This window comes from Malurus melanocephalus, unplaced genomic scaffold (assembly GCF_030028575.1).
Source record: "Malurus melanocephalus ecotype Western Australia unplaced genomic scaffold, MMel_1.1 scaffold_209, whole genome shotgun sequence".
In the NCBI taxonomy this organism is placed as follows: domain Eukaryota; kingdom Metazoa; phylum Chordata; class Aves; order Passeriformes; family Maluridae; genus Malurus; species Malurus melanocephalus.
In genome coordinates, this window is record NW_026623441.1 from 1,071,504 (window position 1) to 1,089,263 (window position 17,760).

The following is a 17,760-nucleotide window of genomic DNA, read 5'->3' on the forward strand; positions in this document are numbered from 1 at the left end:
CCTAAGAAAAGACTGAAGTCCCCCTTAGCACTGAGAAGGATTTGAGCTCATAATTTGTAAATGTCACCCTGTCAAAATGATTGGTTGTGTAATTTTCTCATCCATCCAACCAATGCTACTTTGACAGTTTATTTTTTGTTTGAGCACTGCAGACCATTTTTAAAGAAKACTGAATTTTGCAACACAGTCCTAATAAACATTAGGTATTATTGTAGTAAAACAGCTTTTGTGAGTGAGTTAAACATTCCTGCACTGCTTAAGATAGTGTATCAGTGTAGTTCACTTTAAGCATCTTGAATTTTCTTAATCTGTGCCAAGTCTCATTAATGCAGGACTGCGTTAAACAGTGGAGCAGCTACCAATTTTTAAAAATCCTCTCTTGAAGGTACTGTTGTCAGATAGTCTTGAATACCTTACATGAGACTACATTCCTTTTGTGTTCCCTTCAAAATCACACCAGCTGGCTTCTAATACTCCTCTCTCCCTAAAGACAGACAGTGTTTTGCTTCTGCAAATTAGAAGCTCCTGTCCTTTTTGTTATCTCTTCCCCTCTCTTTTTGAACAGACTGTGGGCACAAAAAAAACCACCAGACCATAACAAACAAAAAACCCAGGAGCTCAGTTTACATATCTTGGTTCATGCATGTGCTAAAATTAGTGAGCTGCCAGAAATTAATTCCTTCTGTAATTAGTAGTTAAGATTACATGATGATACAATCAGAACGTATACAGTAGGAAGAAGAATACCCTGCTTTATGTGTGTGAGATGCCATCACTGGATCCAGTGAAATCTGAAGCATTAAACTGTAACCTTGCAGATAAAGAGCTTTATTTCCTGCATACTTTACTAGAGCCACAACTGGAAATACATATTAATATGGTATTAAAGATGCATGGGAGTTTTTATTTCTAYAAGATTTTTTTGTGGAATTTTGCCTCAGTAATTGAAGAAGGAYGAATGCAAAACTCCTGTTTGCAGTAGATGTGTGTGTCTTAATACCTATTTTTGCATTTTTAAAATAATGTAATAAASTAAAAGTATTTCTTAGTGCATCCTTGGTCCGTTTTAATGAGGTCTTCAGTGTGTCAAGTCAGAGCTGTGATTTTTGGACTGGATTTTACAGATATCTTTCTGATCTTCATGCGCCTGGGGACCCAGCTTGGCAGTGCATTGGTGCTCAACATCAGTGGATTCTGCAGCTCATGCACAACTGTAAGGAGAGCTATGTGAAAGAACAAAAAGGCAAGGATACATTTTTGTTATACCCTTATACATATACATGTATATTTGACATTTAGGAATTTGTCATTTCCTTTTATTTGGCAAGTTCTAGTGTATAGAGGATATTTTGGTGTTTCCGCATCAATTTTGATGGCTTTTTACAAAGTTGAGTACTGACTTATATTTTTAATTTATTATATTATAAAAGCAAAACAGCAGTTGGAGTTTTCTTTTTGCTTAACTTACAACTTTTAAGCTCCTTACATGGGAAAACATTAAATTTCAATCACTTGTGTGGTTTACTGTTCTCTTGAAACATTTGTTTGAGGTCACACCAAGTTTGGATTGTTCGCTGAATCTGSCAGTTAGATTTCTGTGTCACAAGATATTCTGTTAGTAAATGGATACACAGGACACAGGGGCACAGTGGAATAAGGCAGAATTCCTTGAWATGTAGTGAATGATATTATGGAGTTCTTGTGTTCTTTCTTTGTATGCSGTTTCAAAATTCGGGTTACAGTGAATCTGCACAGACTTATGTGCTGGACARAGGGGATTTTTAGGCAAAGTTATTGTTAATATGAATACATAGTTGTATTCTGTCTTTGCCAACCTTGATCCTCAAAGTAAAGTTTAAGTATTGCTTGCAGGTGTGGCAGCAACTTAGCTACAAATTAGCATGATYTACTATATTAGCCTACATATGAAAAGCCTTCCAGCAGATGAAGACTGCTGGCCTGACATTTCAAATAGTAAAATCTGRAAACTGGATTTTCAAATTAGGAAATTAGAAGCAATGCCTTGTTTCTCAAGAAGTCTCACAGAGYTTGTTGCCAGTTCTGAAATGAATAGGCGTATTGGAATCTGGCATCCCTTGGCTTATAGGTAGCTCCCATATTTAGTCTTATCCCAAGCCAAATAAGGTGTTTCATTCTGAGAAACCACAGAAGTTTTACTGAGCTGGAGATGCTGCAAAAATGTGCTTTAAATTTTCTGCAGGAGTCTTTATGTGACACGGGGCATGGAGTTCACAGGGTGCATCACTTGGGACAGTGATGTCAGTAAGTTTTAGCTTAAAAGGGTGCACAGACCATCTTTGTTCCACTACATGGTGTGAAGTGCTGTGGAACAAGCTGGAATTCCAAATTGTTTTCCTGGCGTCTTGGTCAAAATTCAGGATGTTTCTGAAGCCTCTCCATCTTCTTTCCTCATCAAAACTCTTCATGAAACACCACCACCAGCATYGCAATGTTCAGTTTTCAGAAGCAAAACTCACTTGTGAAAACAGCCATGATTAACAATTCTAAGCTTTCTTCTGCTCTCACTTGCATAWTTTTTTATGGCCATTTTCCAGCTTTTTAGCAAGAAAAAGAGACATGAAGATATTTAGTGCTCAAGACTTTAAGTTTTAGTAGTCTGTATAATTTTGATATGCAGGTTCCAGTGAATGAGTACATCTAAATTCCTGGCTTCGTATTGAAAGTCTCAACCTGTTTAGTATTTTTCTTGCAAGAAATCTGCTTGCCTCAGCCTTAATATCAAAGGGGCTGTTACGTTACAGCTTTGTTCAGCTCACAGAACAAGGAATTTAAATAATTTGAATGTCCAACAAATGCATGTCGGAATAGTTAATTTTGTGCATGTATGAAAGATGTACTAACAGCTCATTGAATTCCAATGATTTTCTTCTTCCAGTCTTCTCTGTGGTGTTTTATTATAGTTTTTTGTACAGGTTTTAAAATACTTAAGGTGATKGAATTTCTCACTTAGTATCTAGAAGGACAAAGAAAAGTTGCTAAGAGTGATTTTTCCTTTCCATAGTTCTTTAATTTTGGCATAAACCAGGTGGGAGATGGAAAAAAGAAAACTCAGAAGGGTTGGTTTTAACTGCCAAGTAGAACAATGATGATTGTGACCAGAATGTTGTGACACGGAACGCATKTTAATGTACTTTAATAGGTGTATGCTTTTCAAACAGAGAAAGTGTGGAGTTTTGCTCCCTTTGGTGGGATCTAATCAACTTAAAGTTAGAAATGTTATTTATATGCKCATCAATTCATAGGCTCTTTTTAAGATAAAATAATAATAAATTTTCAAGCATTTAAGTCTTCCATTTTACACATGCTTCAAAAAAAGATTTTTTCCTTTGTTTATCAAGCATTTGGAAGAAGAGGTGTCATAAGAGTGATATTCTAATGAAAAGGGCATTAGAATTTTTTCTAGGTTTCCGTTTTCAACAGGGATAATAGCCATTGTTTCTAGCAGATGGCAGTTTTTATATTATGAATGCTGGAACAAGTAGACAGCAATTACAGTTCCACCTTGAGCATACCAACTATTTTTGGCCATTCTTACCTTAATTCTTTTGCCAGCTGAATCTGTGGGCTCAGATTGAGTCAAAACTTTTCRGCATAGTAAACTTAAGCCTCAGTAGCAGATTGTATCTATTTTTACATTTCTGCAAAATTTTTCACCTTCCAACTGAGCTTGCACCAAAGTATTTTGCTGCTRTTTTATTAGTTTTGCGAGCAGAACTGTGCTCTGAGTTATTTCACATGACTTTTACTACTTGAAATGGATTTGGAATTAGACAGTCTCTGCTTTTCTTACTGGATAATGTGGGGGTTTCTTTAACCATTCTGGACAGATTTTTGCAGCTAAGTGTTAAACTGCAAATATTCTCAAAGAATTGATTTGCTGGCCATGATGTATTCAGGAAGGGAAGGTTAACACTGCAATTATTTCCTAAACAAGCTAAAACATAGTCCTAAGTAAATGCTAAGGATAACTTACTCCAAACTTAGTTGTTAGTATGACAAGTCAACAGTATATTCTAGGGGACAAAATTGTTCATGTTGTCTCCACACAACTAGAAGTCATTACAACTGAGATAATTTCATTTTCTTAYATAGAAGTAGCATTTTCTCCTCCCTCCTGTAGGACATTGTGACTTATCTCATCCAGGCCAATAGTATGGCAGTCAGGAAAAATCCCCAATATTTAGACAAGAAGTCTAGTTTTCTACATCATCTCTAAGATCTTCATCTGATGATTGCCTTCTTTTTAACAGCTGCACTTCCAAGGGTCTTCAGATTGAAGGAGAGGAGTGAGCTAATTTAGATGCTGAAGTGTTGGAAAGTGCTGTCAGAAAATTGTGTATTAGAGATATATTTAAATACATTTGTCTTAGGTTGATATCTAAGTACGTATTTTTGATCTAAGTGTGAATCCTTCAGTATTATCACAAGAAAAAAAATTTAAAACCTCTGGGCTTGTATTTACCCACGATGAGCTCCATTTTATAGGAAATACTCAGCAGTTGGAATGATGTTCTAGATGTGCCAAGTATCATTTAGTATCATGACATGATGCATTCTCTGATGCARCCTGAAAGAAGAAACCGTGACAGGTTTACAGGGCTGTAATGATCTTGGAGTTCTCCCTCAGAATTTATTTCAGGGGTGAGCAGAAATCCTGTATGTTTCAAATACCGTCTGTTTCCAGTTAATCCAACTTGTGTTGATTTTATTTCCAAAAACTGAAAGGGTTTGATTAGCTCTGCTAAGCTTTGTCAAATAATTTGGCAACATGACTTAAAAAGCTGACCACTGCCAACAGCAAATTGTTTAATTTAATCTTTCCTTCGGTTTTAATAATTAATCATACTAAATTCAGTAATCTGATCATTAGCTAATTGATTGCATTTATTTCGGGGTACAAATAGGATGGGGAATTGTCTCAAGTCCTGTGTATGAAGTACTTTACAGCAGCATTTTGGAGTGTATTATATCCCTTGAGKAATAACTTCGTATGTCTGTGGAAGTAGTGTTTCCCCTCAGTCTAAACAATCCTGTTGGTTTGCTGATTAATTTTTCATTATGTAGATTAATGTTTCATCATATGCTATGATATGGCTGTTGTTACTCACCCATCATTGCCATTAGCCTGTCTGTTACTTGCTATAGCCAACCTTCCTCATTTATTAGGCAAAAAAAATGCAGGCATGTGATKTTCGTGTTATGAGAAGCTTTTTGAATCCGAGCCCACATGTTTTAAGGAGTGAGTGAAAGGGCAGATAAGATAGCAGATCAGAATTTTTCCTACACTGAAGTATAAGTAGCCAGGACAAAGGGACAAACTGCATAGCCTAAGTCATACAGGAGATACCCAAATCATAAAGCTCCCATGCTCCTGTCCTGGTATTAAGCCCTTCTCATGCTGCTTTGRTGGTCAGATTCTTTAATTAAAGGGGCAAATGTAGATGTGGGACCCATGTGCAACTGGCTGGAGTTCCAGCTCTGCTTATCTAGTAGTGCTTGTAAATATATGAATTTACTGCATTAAACAGAAAACTTAAAACGTTATCTGCCTCATTCACAGAATAGACAGTTGTGCTCTTTTATTGTTTTTTAACTTCATAACCATAAAAAAAGGAAGTTCTTCCTGAAGCACGGATGAATTATTGTTACATATYTGTTCATATCATACTGTGTTTGGCCACTGGAAGGACCTGGAGTAGATAAAGCCAGTTTGCTGCTGTTAGATTTAGCATGTAGGTGTGTTAAAGAGAAGGAGATGAATGAGACAGCAAAAAATGGAAAAAGACCRTTTTTTCAAGCCATGAATATAAAGGATGACATGGAAGAGCATATGCCCACTCAAAACTGTGTTTATTAGGTATCTATCTAGTAAGAAATACTTGAATGGTAAATTGAATTGTGCTGGTATTTTATGCCTTGTACTGCCTAAAGCCTGAATTGCTGGTTTTGACCTTTGATCTTAAGGTTTGTAGGCATCTAGGGACTTTCACTTCTGATACCTGGATACTAAGTGGTTTCCTTCAGAAATGGTTTCCTTAAGATTTTACAWATTTTTAAATTTTAGCTATACTTGGCAATTTCTCTATTATTAAGGTATAATTGTAGTTTTTTACTATGGTTTATGCTTCCCAGATATATTGGAGTGCAGGAAACATGGAGAACATAATGACATAAAATGACATGAAAATAAATGTAAATAAATGAGGTTTAGTTTAAAATTTGCCTGGGGTGCTGGGCAGATAGCCAAAAGGAGTTAAGCAATGGGATTCTTAATGTGAGTATCAGGGATAGAAGATGAGGAGGTTAAGACTGTTTTCTGTGTGGCCAGTGGTTATTTGCTTAGACTTTAATAGTGGCTTAGTAGGTTTCATGATCCTTTGAGCTAAAATGGTTAGGGACACCCATCCAGTTATCATCAAACTGGCTGAGAAAGCCCTAATTTCTAAACAGGTTGTTGTGAACTTACTAAGTCTCACTTAYACAAGTTTGTATTAAACCAAATTTTGCCAAGATCTTTGGTGATTCTTTGAGCAACCTGCATCACTCATCTGTGACACAAATCTTTTTGAGATACTATGTAACATTATTGCAAATAAGCTACCTGTTCTTACCCTTTAGAAACTGAAGCTGTAAATGAAAACACTGACATAGTCTTAGTGTGATTTTTCTGCTGCCCTTTGGCTTGCAAAATATAGTATACAGTCTATTAAAGTTCTCAATGTGAGGCCAACTCTCCAAACAGGAGTATGCTGGTATGGTCACTGTGATTTTTGTTTTGTTTTGTTTTGTTGGGTGGGTTGTTTGTTTTGGTTTTTTTTTTTTTTTTTTTTTTTATTTTACTTTTTTTTTTTTTTTTTTTTTTTTTTTTTTTTTTTTTTTTGCTTTTAGTTCTTACAATTTTTGCAGCACTTAGTATGATGCACAGCTCTCCAGATAGTATAAAAAACTGCAAGGTTTTTCTGTGCCAGAGTAACAGCAGCTGTACTTAGTGTGAAAGAGAGAAATGGATGCTTAGACCATGTTGCTCTTTCTTCTGTGCCACACTGAGATTCTATTCACCTTGCAATGAATGATCCATCTTTGTTAGATCAGACAGGCCGGCAAGGCTTGTGTCAAAAGGGCCTTTTCAATTTGTTATCCTAGCAGCTGGTTCTCTTCCATTGCCTTTGCTTACTGTACATCTGGAAGAAGAATTCTTGCAGCTGGGAGCCATTTCATGTCTAAACCACATCCCCTGTCCATAGCAGAAATACCCTTTTGACAGCAGATGTCAAGCAAACTCTTAATGGGTTATTAATTAAAAAAAAAAAAAAGAAAGAAGTGAGAGAATAAAAACTGATCAGTGCAAAAATTGATAGCAGATTTATTTTCCTCTTTTACTACTTGTATTTGTAACTTAGCTGTAATCTAGAAATTTGGTTAGAATCCGGCATGTTCAGAAGTTATGGAGGCATTCTTATTGTATATAATATTTTAAATRATATTAAACTACTATAAAGAGAGTAACTATTGTGATTAAAAAGCAACACAGGTAACTTACAATCAAAATTTTGAAGATTAGTATGACTGAAGATAGAGTGAAACTCTTCAATTGCCAGAATTTTACCTTTGTGTCTGCTTCAATCTTTTTAGTCCTTATTCAGGCAGTTAAGTTAAAGTGAGTTTTTTCAAAGGTGTTGATCATGTTAATGTCTGCAGGAGCTAGTGATAGCTAGTAAAATGAAATAATTTTTATTTATCATTTGCTGAACTTGAATGCTTGATTCTTGTTTCGGAATTTTTTGGCTTGAAGGACTGACAATAGGGTATAACCTTAGGCTGTGAAATACTTAGAACACCACTAGAATAGGCCCAGTTACCCTTTTTGTAGTAAACTGAAAAATAGTTTCATTATAAATGTATTTGCAATAATGAAGACTAGCTTTAAGGCTTAAAAAGCATTCATTTTTAAATGTCTCCCAAAAACATTTTTTCTAAAGTGCATCCATTTTAATTTTCTGCATTCATCTCTTTTCTATAAAATCAAGCCATTTTCTTCTTGATCACTTAGAAATCTTATAGATCCCTGTAAAATCTAAGGTTAGGAAGAAAAAGTGCATAGGAAGAAGAATAAAATGCAGTCATTCATCTATTGAGCAGGTTAATTTTTCAGTAATTTCTCCTGCTCGCCTAATTTCTTGCCTAGACAAATTGAAATTCTCAATGCGGTGTCCTTGAAAGGAATCTTTTCCTGGTTGTGTCGGTGCAGGCTCCAGGCACTGTGTGTTTGGTCAACAAGCAACAGTGGGTGGTCAGGCTGTAGCACAGGACAAGGGCCCGCTGTGCACAGGAAAAAATGTTCAAAGGTGTTTAAGGCTGGTGAGGAAGTCTGCCGCCCTTCAGAGAGTCAGGAGGCTGTAGATCAGCCTTCCCTCGCCATTGTGGCCTGTGAGAAAATGCACGGTAAGATACATAATGGATGAGAAAACACAGGAGCTGTATTAACCTGGTTGCACATCTTATAGGGTCTTTTGTTTTTAAATKTAATCTTGCTCATATACATGATGTATGTGTTGTATGTACATGTACATGCTCTATATGAGCAAGTCTGTGTAATGATTGACTTTACATGGAAAATCTCTCTGAAAAATTACTTAGCTTAAGTTTGGTCACTTGTTAACAATTTTCTTTGTCACTGCAAGAGGTACWGGCACTATATTAACCCATGATCACCAGCAGCTTTTGAAAAAATCTTTACTGGAAGTAACATAATTGATKCACCAGACTGACAGAATTGCAGAGTGGCTGAGGCTGGATTATCGAGGGAGGCAAGAGATCCCTTGAGAAACCTCTCCCTGCCAGGCCTCAGAGCAGGGAAAAAAACAGGCAGTTGTGGAGCAGTGGATATTGTAGGACACTTTTTACACTCACTTTGGTAATAATTTAGGAATATGAAAGTAAAGCAGCTTATAAAAGTTTAAATTATTAACTGGTTTATATATTATGGAAGAATCTGTTTTAGGCAAATTTCATGTCAGTTGTCTTTTTAATGGAGGTTATAAGGCACTGCATGCCAAGAGCTTGCAGGTAACAATCAAAAAAACGGGTTCGAGGTTTTTACATGAGCTATAGGTACTGTAGGAACAGAAGTACCCTATAGTATGATAAAGCTGTGGGTCAGCACAGATGGCTTTTGATTTCCAGAAAGTGGAAGCACAAATTAGAGAATTAATATCAAAAAGAATTGTGCTTTTCTGTGTTCTTTTGCTTCTTATTTTAGAGATCTTACAGCACTAGATCAGAAGAGATGTGAACAAAACCACTGAAATATTTTTATTTCACACAGCATCTGAATATGCACCTTCAAAATACCTGTGCACGAGAAATTTAAATCCTTTAAGTAAATCCTTAAGTAAAATCCTTTAAGAAGAAAAAAAAGTATTGATAATACTAATAAATACCTCAAGCAGTATTGAGGTCCTTAAAACTTGGTATTTGATCTTCTCATGATTGTACAGTTGTAAATGTAATAAGGTGTTAATTATACTTTTGTCCTTACTGTTGGGTAGAAGAACAGAATGTAGTACATTTATTTTTCCTGTGTTTCCTTGGTTAAATATACACTTGGCGCTGGAGTCACTGACAGATATGCTATATGTAGATGCTGTATTTTGGAAAAAAAAACCACTTTTGGAGCTTCAAAGATGCAGTGTATTTTTTCAAAGTAAAGATCTACCAGGAATATTTTTTTCATGCTGTTTATACTTCTTAAAACCTGCTAGCACAGTAAAAAGTTAATTTCTTGAAACTTTAGATTGTTACTGTACTACATTCAGGATTTAGGAATGTAAAAGTAGTACACAAATTAAATACTGAGTGGGCAGTAAATTATTATTTGGTTAGTTTATTTAGGTTTATAAATATTATTGTCTGCAGTCCATAGTACTATTAATTCAATGTATTACATTATGCTGCTAAATTTAAGCTGCTGGCTCCAGAGAAGGAATGAGTTGGGATAGAAGAAAAATTGTTTGTAAGTTAACTCTCACTTTTTTTTTTACAAGATTTATGCATTAGTGTGCAGTCTTCAAGCGCTATCTTCTGGTCGGGTGAAAGCAAGATCAGCTCTGCTAATGTAATCCAGATGTTTATTAGTCCTGAGGGTATATGTGCTGTTGTAGTTCCCTGCTGCTGTGTTATACTTGCTTGTAATGCTAGACAACCAATTAAGAAATTAGTTCATGTTAAACTTTCTTTTCCTGGTATGCCAGCAAACTGATGATGTGGTTTTTCTGGTGGAACAAGAGAGTATTCTTTACATGTTTTCTGTTACTGGTGAATATATAAACCATTTGTGCTGTGTGGGGTTAGTGCATCAGCAGCAATACAGCTACCTCGAGCAAGTGGTTTTAATTGAACTAATTCATATTAAGGTGTTTTGGTAAGCATGTCTRTTTTTCTTAATTCTGAGCTTTAATTGGCACTGTCATTTTTAGAGACCATCTGTTTATGAGACAGTCCTCATATTAACAAGGTGTCTGAAAGCTGAGAATTTACATTCTATGCAGAGAGATCAGAGCAATTTCTTTGTTGTATTTTTTTGTGAAAGTAACATTGCTACATTCTTGCTACTTTGGGTGGGGTTTTTTTTAATAAAACGTGTTTTAAATAGTGATGCCTGTGACAATTTTGACTTAACCTTCTTGGCATACCCTTTTTTTTCCCCAAATAAAATGCAAATATGTTGAATCTCAGTCAAATTCTTTTGAAAGCCCAGGAACTATGTCAGACACTTAAAATTTCTCMGGGTCTTCTACAACTTCCTTTTCATTTTGTGCAGAATTTCCATAAGATACTGAATGTAAGGGGCTTTTTTAATCTGAATAAAAATCAATTTGTTTTGGTTTTACTTCATTCTGTAGGGTTCCTGGATTGTTTCCCTGGATGCTAATTACTGCAAAGCTTTATATTTTTTGCTTTCTCATTTATTGTGAATTTTTTAATTCTTTCAAAAGGAAGTCTTTCCACAAATTCTTGTACAAACTCACCCTAGATCTTTTATGTATTGACAGTGGGTAATATACTTAAATCACTACGGCAAATTCTGTTGCTGAAAGCTCATCAGTTTTAAAGTGTCATMAAGATAAATTGTGTTTAATAAGTGGTGTTGGAGTTAATGAGGAGAACCATAACACAGCCTAAGGATAGGAAGGATGAGATCCCCAAGTCAGTTAATACAGTGTGTCAATCGCAATTGTGAATGATTAGCAAATTGGATCTATTTACTTAAGTGTCTTATACTRTGAACAGTAAAAAGATGAATAGAAGAATTGAGAGTAATTTTGTTAATGATAATGCTGCGGTGAAAGGCCACAGGAAATTTCTTTAAAAGCCTTTAAAGAATTATAGGAGGAAGAACTTCTTTCAAAATTAACTAAAACCCAATACTGTCACCTATTGGAAGTTTGTGATAAGTTTCACAATGCTTAACATTGCTCTTTAGGCCACAGCTGTTGAAGCAAAAKGATTAGGTATATCTTTCTGCCATGCTGTTCTGACACCAGAATAAATGTTCTTTGAATACTTTTTGCTTTGTGTTACTCCTGAATCCATGTAGTTCAGTGTTACAGCTGTTGGTCCTCCTGTTACCTTAAGTGAATGTAGATATTAGTGGAAAAGATCAACAATATAAACTGAAATGCTGAGATTCTGACTATAAAATTCACCATGAGTTACCAGGGGAAGCTTCATCTCTATAAGAAAAGATGGTTTTTTTACATTGAGAACAATCAATCACTGAAGTAACCTCTCCAGCTACACCGTGAAGTACCCATCACTGGAGGTTTTCAAGACTGAACTGGGCAGGGTGCTACATAATCTCACCCTGGCTCCCTTTCCCATGAAAGGTTGGACCTGATGGTTTTCTGAGACCTTTTCCAGCGTGGGCTGTTATATAATTCTGTGAATTCTGATTCATATAAGTTTCATTTTTGCAACTCAGTTGGGCAATGTTGAAATAATTTTTGATGACTACTTTCAGAAATGTGTCTATAAGGTAAAATACATAAAGCTTCAATTTAGCCTTTAAAAAAATTATTGGTAGTGTCACAGTCCATTAAAAGATTATCATAGTCCTCTTATAAGGTTGTTTTTAAAAAATTCACATTAGACTTCAAGTATCCACCTTCATCAGATTTGATCCTTGTTTAGATTTGTGAATAGTGACCTACATGTGGACAGGGACTCCAAGAAAAAAATAGTTGTTTGATACACTGGAAAATATTTTGTGGCTTTGTAATAATGTATAAGTAAGGACATTTACAAATGAACAGTGCCATTAGTTCATCTGATATCTGATGGATGGATTCTTTTTATCTGAACTCTGTGGAGGTCAAACAGCTAAGTAATAGTTGAACACTGTGCCCTTAACTGCTTCAGCTAGACATAAAAGAAACTTTGGCTGTTGAACAGTGTATTTAGGACATACACCAGAAGAAAAGCATGGGCAATGTCACTAATGACATGAACATATATTTATCCATGGTTTTCAAGCAAATAATTGTAGGGCATCGATTATAAACAAAGAAACATACAGACCAAAGAATGCTATTTCCCATGTGCTACTTGAGTTTTCAGCTTTGCTACAGGAATCAATAGTAGTGGTATTGAATTGCATTCAATACAGATGAACAATCTAAATAAAGCAAGATTAAGAATGTTTTTGTAAGATTACATTTGTATCACTGAATTAAATTACAATTCCACATGCAGCATGCAGTTTCATGTCAACTGATGTGCAAAATTATGCTAACTTTTGGTTTTTTTCCTCTCTTCAGGCAATGCATTACTCCACAGCCCCATGCTAGACCTGGACAGTGATGTGCGTCCATCGCCRATTGGCCATCTCAGTCAAACTGCTTCGCTCAAACGGGGCAGCAGCTTTCAGTCTGGCCGTGATGATGGTAAGAATCTGTTTTATTTGAAAAAGAAAAAAGTCCCCAGTGACCAGTGTGTGGTRTAGTCAGAAAACCCAAACAAAATCCCACAGTCTGTTTTGGATGGCTATGAAATAGTCCTTTCTTCTCATATATTATTGTTGCTTACTAAAGAAGTCCTCCATGTTTTCTTCAAGCAAAGAGCAGTTCATAAAATTCAAAGTACAACATTTGCTTCTTAGAATGTAATTAAAGTCTTTTTTTCTACAGAACCAGATCTTTTTTCTTGTATGTATAGCYACCTACTGCCTACCATCTTTTAATTGTTATACCTTCTGTGTGTGTTTGCTAAGATGATTCCCCTTGCATTTGCACCTTGTGTGACTTCATACATCTGGCTCTGTRATTTGCTAAACCCAGAATGAGAAACAAAGTGTGTGACCAAGCTCATGCAGTCTGTCTGTCCACAACTAGCTGAGGCTTTCTGTGTTATACGTGTCCTCAATACTCTTGTCCAAATAACTTCTTCTCAGGAGTCTTTTAATGATGACATCACAGGAAACAGAAAACACGTTTTTCACKGAATAGRTAATTTCTCTCTGAAATAACTCAGYCCAAARMCTTGCATGAAGTTGATTAACAAGTATTACAAAGCAAAACACTAAATTGCTGGTTGATCTGGAGTGCCATCCACTAGCAATACGAGTGCCACACTTAATGCAGGAAGCAATGTCCAAAAATCCAGTTTATTTTTGACTTGTTTGAATTCTTTTGCATGAGCAGGGACTTAATTGCATATATGGCAGGCAATTCCATTTCAATCAGTTATTTTCCTTTTAGAGTCTGTTAAGGATTTATTATCCTTTACAAAGTGGAAWAGGTAAGTTTTCAGCAARTTTTACATATTCTGTAGACACCAATTTAAACTGMGATTCAAGGGAAAACTGCAGAATTGGAGCACTGTAGTAATCAATCCCAATTTATTAGAGTAAGAAAGAGTTGCCTCTGAGTTGAGTTCCTTGGTGTTCAGGTGCACATGACCACTGATAGCTCTGCCATCCTTGCCCTACTCTGAGTGAAGAGACAAAGCAAACCTAACACTTAAGATACCTGTGCAAGAGTTGCCATTCCAAATGTGCCATAACATGTTCTGTTTTCAGGTTTCTTGTGGATCTTTTTGGTTTCTGGTAAATTTAAGAAATGGCATCTCTGGACTTCTTTGGTGATTTGGTGCGTTTGGGATTTTTCCCTCCAATATGTTCGACAGTGATTGTCCAAGAGGTTGTTTAAAGAAATTAAAATGAATTCAAAACTGCAGCATTCAAGTAACATTTAGCTCTTGCTTGAGTATATGTTCATGAGAATATTTAAACAATAGACAATAGCTCTAATTTCATTTTAAGAATGAGATTATGATAGAGTCAATGGGATAAAATGTAGATTAGAGCTTTCTGCAGCAGCAAAGTAAAAATACCCTGAATTTATGTCCATAACCTTTAGAAATGATATACAGTAGCTTATTCTAAGAAGTGTCTGCTGTCTGCAGGCTTGGGACTAAGCCGGAGGGGAAAAGTATTTTGTAGATGAAGTAAGCCTTGCCAGTATGTTTTCAGTTATGAACAGACATCCTGGGTTATAACTTTGGGTTGGCGAATGGTTTATCAAAGGAACTGGTTTTTTTTGTTGGTTTTTTTTTTATTAGAAGGTGGCATTTGTGGGAGTTACAGAACTTCTGCTGCTATGGCAGCATTGGCACAGTTTCCTGACATAGTCACAGCTTATGTTAGTAAGAGGACACTTTCTGCCACTGGGTTCTCTGACAATCATAAACYAAGCTGGTGAAAGTATCTTACTTGTCACTGGGAGCTTTTCCAATTGAGCTTTGAAGTTTTCTTTACTCCTAAACAGATACATCACTGTCAGGACAGTTGCACTTGGGTTATGTCAGAGCCTCTTTCCAAATTCTGGGCTTCCATTATGTTTTTATTTTCAAATACTAATCCAAATTACCTAAACTCTTTGGACATGAGAAAAAATGGGTAGTGCAGATTTTCAGTTCTCTAGTAAAGAAATGGACCAATACTTGATCCACACCTTGACAAATGGATGCTGCTGAAGGCATGCTGTACTTCAAGGAGATTTGGGACTGTCTACACAGTAAAATAGTGAGGCTCTGGTGAAGTTATGTAGTGTGCTATTAGGCAGCTATTTTTGTCTAACTGGTGAATTCCTATTGTGCGGAGGCAGCATTCTCTAGCAAAGTATATTTAAAAAGTGCTATTTCATGCAACATTTTTCTTCATTTCCAAGTGTTATATAGGATGAGATCATATTTTTTAATTTATCATTTGTAGAAGACCTGCATTTATACATAAGAAGCAGCAACAAATGTGTCATTTTTAAGTGTTTTTGTTTTGGTTTGGGGGGGGGCTTTGGCTATTTGTTTTTGGCTTTTCAAAAAAATATGATTTCTTCACCTGGGTGTTCCAAAGCGGATTCTAATGCTTGAAATTAAATACAGGTCCCATACCACTGATATGCTGATACCCTATTTTGTGAAACCATTGTAATGATGAAGGTTTAATGGAGAACATAGGAGGTTATAGAAGAATATTTCACGAGGTTTCCTTTTTTTGTGTATTAGTGAGTCCATTTTTTCTGCCTCTGTTCAGCTTTATCGCCTTTCTCCCATTCCATAGGAAACTGAGGAAAGTTATCTGTTGCCAAGATTTTATTTRAAGCTTTTCTAATGTCTTGATTGCTTTCATGTTACCTTACCTTTTAGAGTGGTTTGAAGACAGAAGACTGTCTGAATGGATTTTGTGGTGGATTGCCTTAGATACTCCTGCACAGRGAACTATTCTGTGGATACTGTCATAATGCTGGCATTTTGTAAGCATATGAAAGGAGAAGAAAGAGCTTGTRTGTGTGCAAATTGTGTACACATATATGGATTGGGCTTTAAATTTCTTTATTCATGCCTGAAAGTTTTTATGTATACTGTATAGTCACTTGTGTAATACAAAGCAGCTTTCTTATGAACATTCTTATTGTTACTTTTAAAAACTTTATGTTGCTTTTTCCATTGCCTCTCTCTCTTTTAGCTTGGCGATACAAAGCTCCTCAGCAAGTAGTATTTGTTGAAAAGTTGACAAAACTTGTTGTAAGTCAGCTGCCCAACTTCTGGAAGCTCTGGGTTTCTTATGTGAATGGAAGTTTATTCAGCGAGGTATGGATTCTTCTATATAAATGATTTATAAGTAACAAAGGGCTGTAATAATTATGTTTTAAGTATTRTATTTCACAGGTGGAAGTGACAACATTTAATAAGATATTTTTATTTTTGCAAGAATGTACGTATACAGTGGAATTACTTACAATTCTGACAGTGGGGGTTTTGTGTATGTGTGTCTGCCAGTTGTTAGACTCTAATATCTRTGTACTTTCACCTCTTACTCACAGCTGGCCCTCCATTGGTGATCTGAAAAAATGGCACATTTCGTGAGAGGTAGAGATATGTAAAAGACAGAGTCATAGAGAAAAAATTATTTCCTTTCTTTGGAAAAGAAGTACTCATTTCTTCAGTTCTAAGTATTTGGAAGTGAGGTTAGGTTCAAGAYCAGAGTTTCAAAATAACCAAAGCATAGAGCAGAATTCCTGTACACATTATAAGGAGTCTAGTCTGGAAGGTTAGTCAGCTGCAACTGCCTGTGCTTCTATTATACCTTCTTAATCAGATGATCTAATTTTTCCAAATCAGGCAAACATAATCTTGATAATCCAAGAAGAAGGGCAAAAACATAAGTAATTATTTATGACACATTCTGTTTTTATATACAGACTCATAACAGGTTTTGAAAGGATACCTCTCATAATTAATTTTTGATAATTTATGATATACAACGTTCTGATACATTTAAATTCTAAAGTCATCACRTCTATCTACTGTTCTTTGCATTTTTAGTAGAAAAACACCAAAGCCTTTGAAAAAGAACATTTGGAAGCTTATGTCTTCTCATTTTCCATTTCTCTAATTGAAGAATTAATTTATCTATTTATTGCCACTGTTTATAAATCAATATACTGTTTCCATCTGATAATACTAATAGATACGGTAGCCCTTTAGATGTTGAACAAAAGGTTCAGAGTGCTGTATTATTCAGTGAAAGAGATGCCCTGTGTGATCCTCGTTTTATATGATAAAAATCAAAAGAAAGATAGGACATTTACTCATAATGTTCAGTGAAGGAAGTAAAATCAAGAATAAACTTAGTATTGTTGACTTTCACACCAATAATTTATTTCATAAGGGAAATGACAACCTTTCTTTTTGACACCAGTGTCGTTGAAAATTAAATTTCACAAATTCACCTGTTAAAGTTACTGTGGGTTTTTCTTTCTGTGTACATTGAGAAAGAAAGCAGTTTCTAGAGAAACAGAGACCTGAACTGTAAACAAGGTTGACAAATTCTGCTCATGAAAATGACTGCAAGTGGAAAATGTAGTGATCTCCTCTCCTGCCTGAACAAAACATTGTTTCAATGTATTAAAAAAACAAAAGAGATAGTTTTGCTAGTCTATAAGATGCATATGCTCTTCTTTTTTCTGGGCCAAATTCTGAACTTCTGAGAATTTAWTCCCCTTACGTTTGATTTCTTTTACTCCTTTGGTCCTTACAGAAGCCCCTCAAGTTCTTGGGGAGAGAGGAGGGATGGTAYGCTCCCATCTTCCCACGTGTCCTGCGTGCCACAGTCAGTTGAGGATGAGTGAGAGGAGGGCGTGATATAACTAGAAGACCTCTAGA

General features: G+C 35.7%; 1 protein-coding gene across 2 annotated transcripts in view; it reads left to right on the forward strand.

The window, feature by feature from the left end:
- EXOC2 (exocyst complex component 2) overlaps positions 1-17,760 on the forward strand; it is a 147,316-nt gene that overhangs the window by 73,594 nt on the left and 55,962 nt on the right. For both annotated transcript variants that reach the window (XM_057373901.1, XM_057373900.1), the window contains exons 11-13: positions 1,125-1,243; positions 12,858-12,983; positions 16,061-16,185. In XM_057373901.1, the coding sequence (XP_057229884.1) occupies positions 1,125-1,243; positions 12,858-12,983; positions 16,061-16,185 (370 nt within the window). The remainder of the gene's footprint in view (positions 1-1,124; positions 1,244-12,857; positions 12,984-16,060; positions 16,186-17,760) is intronic.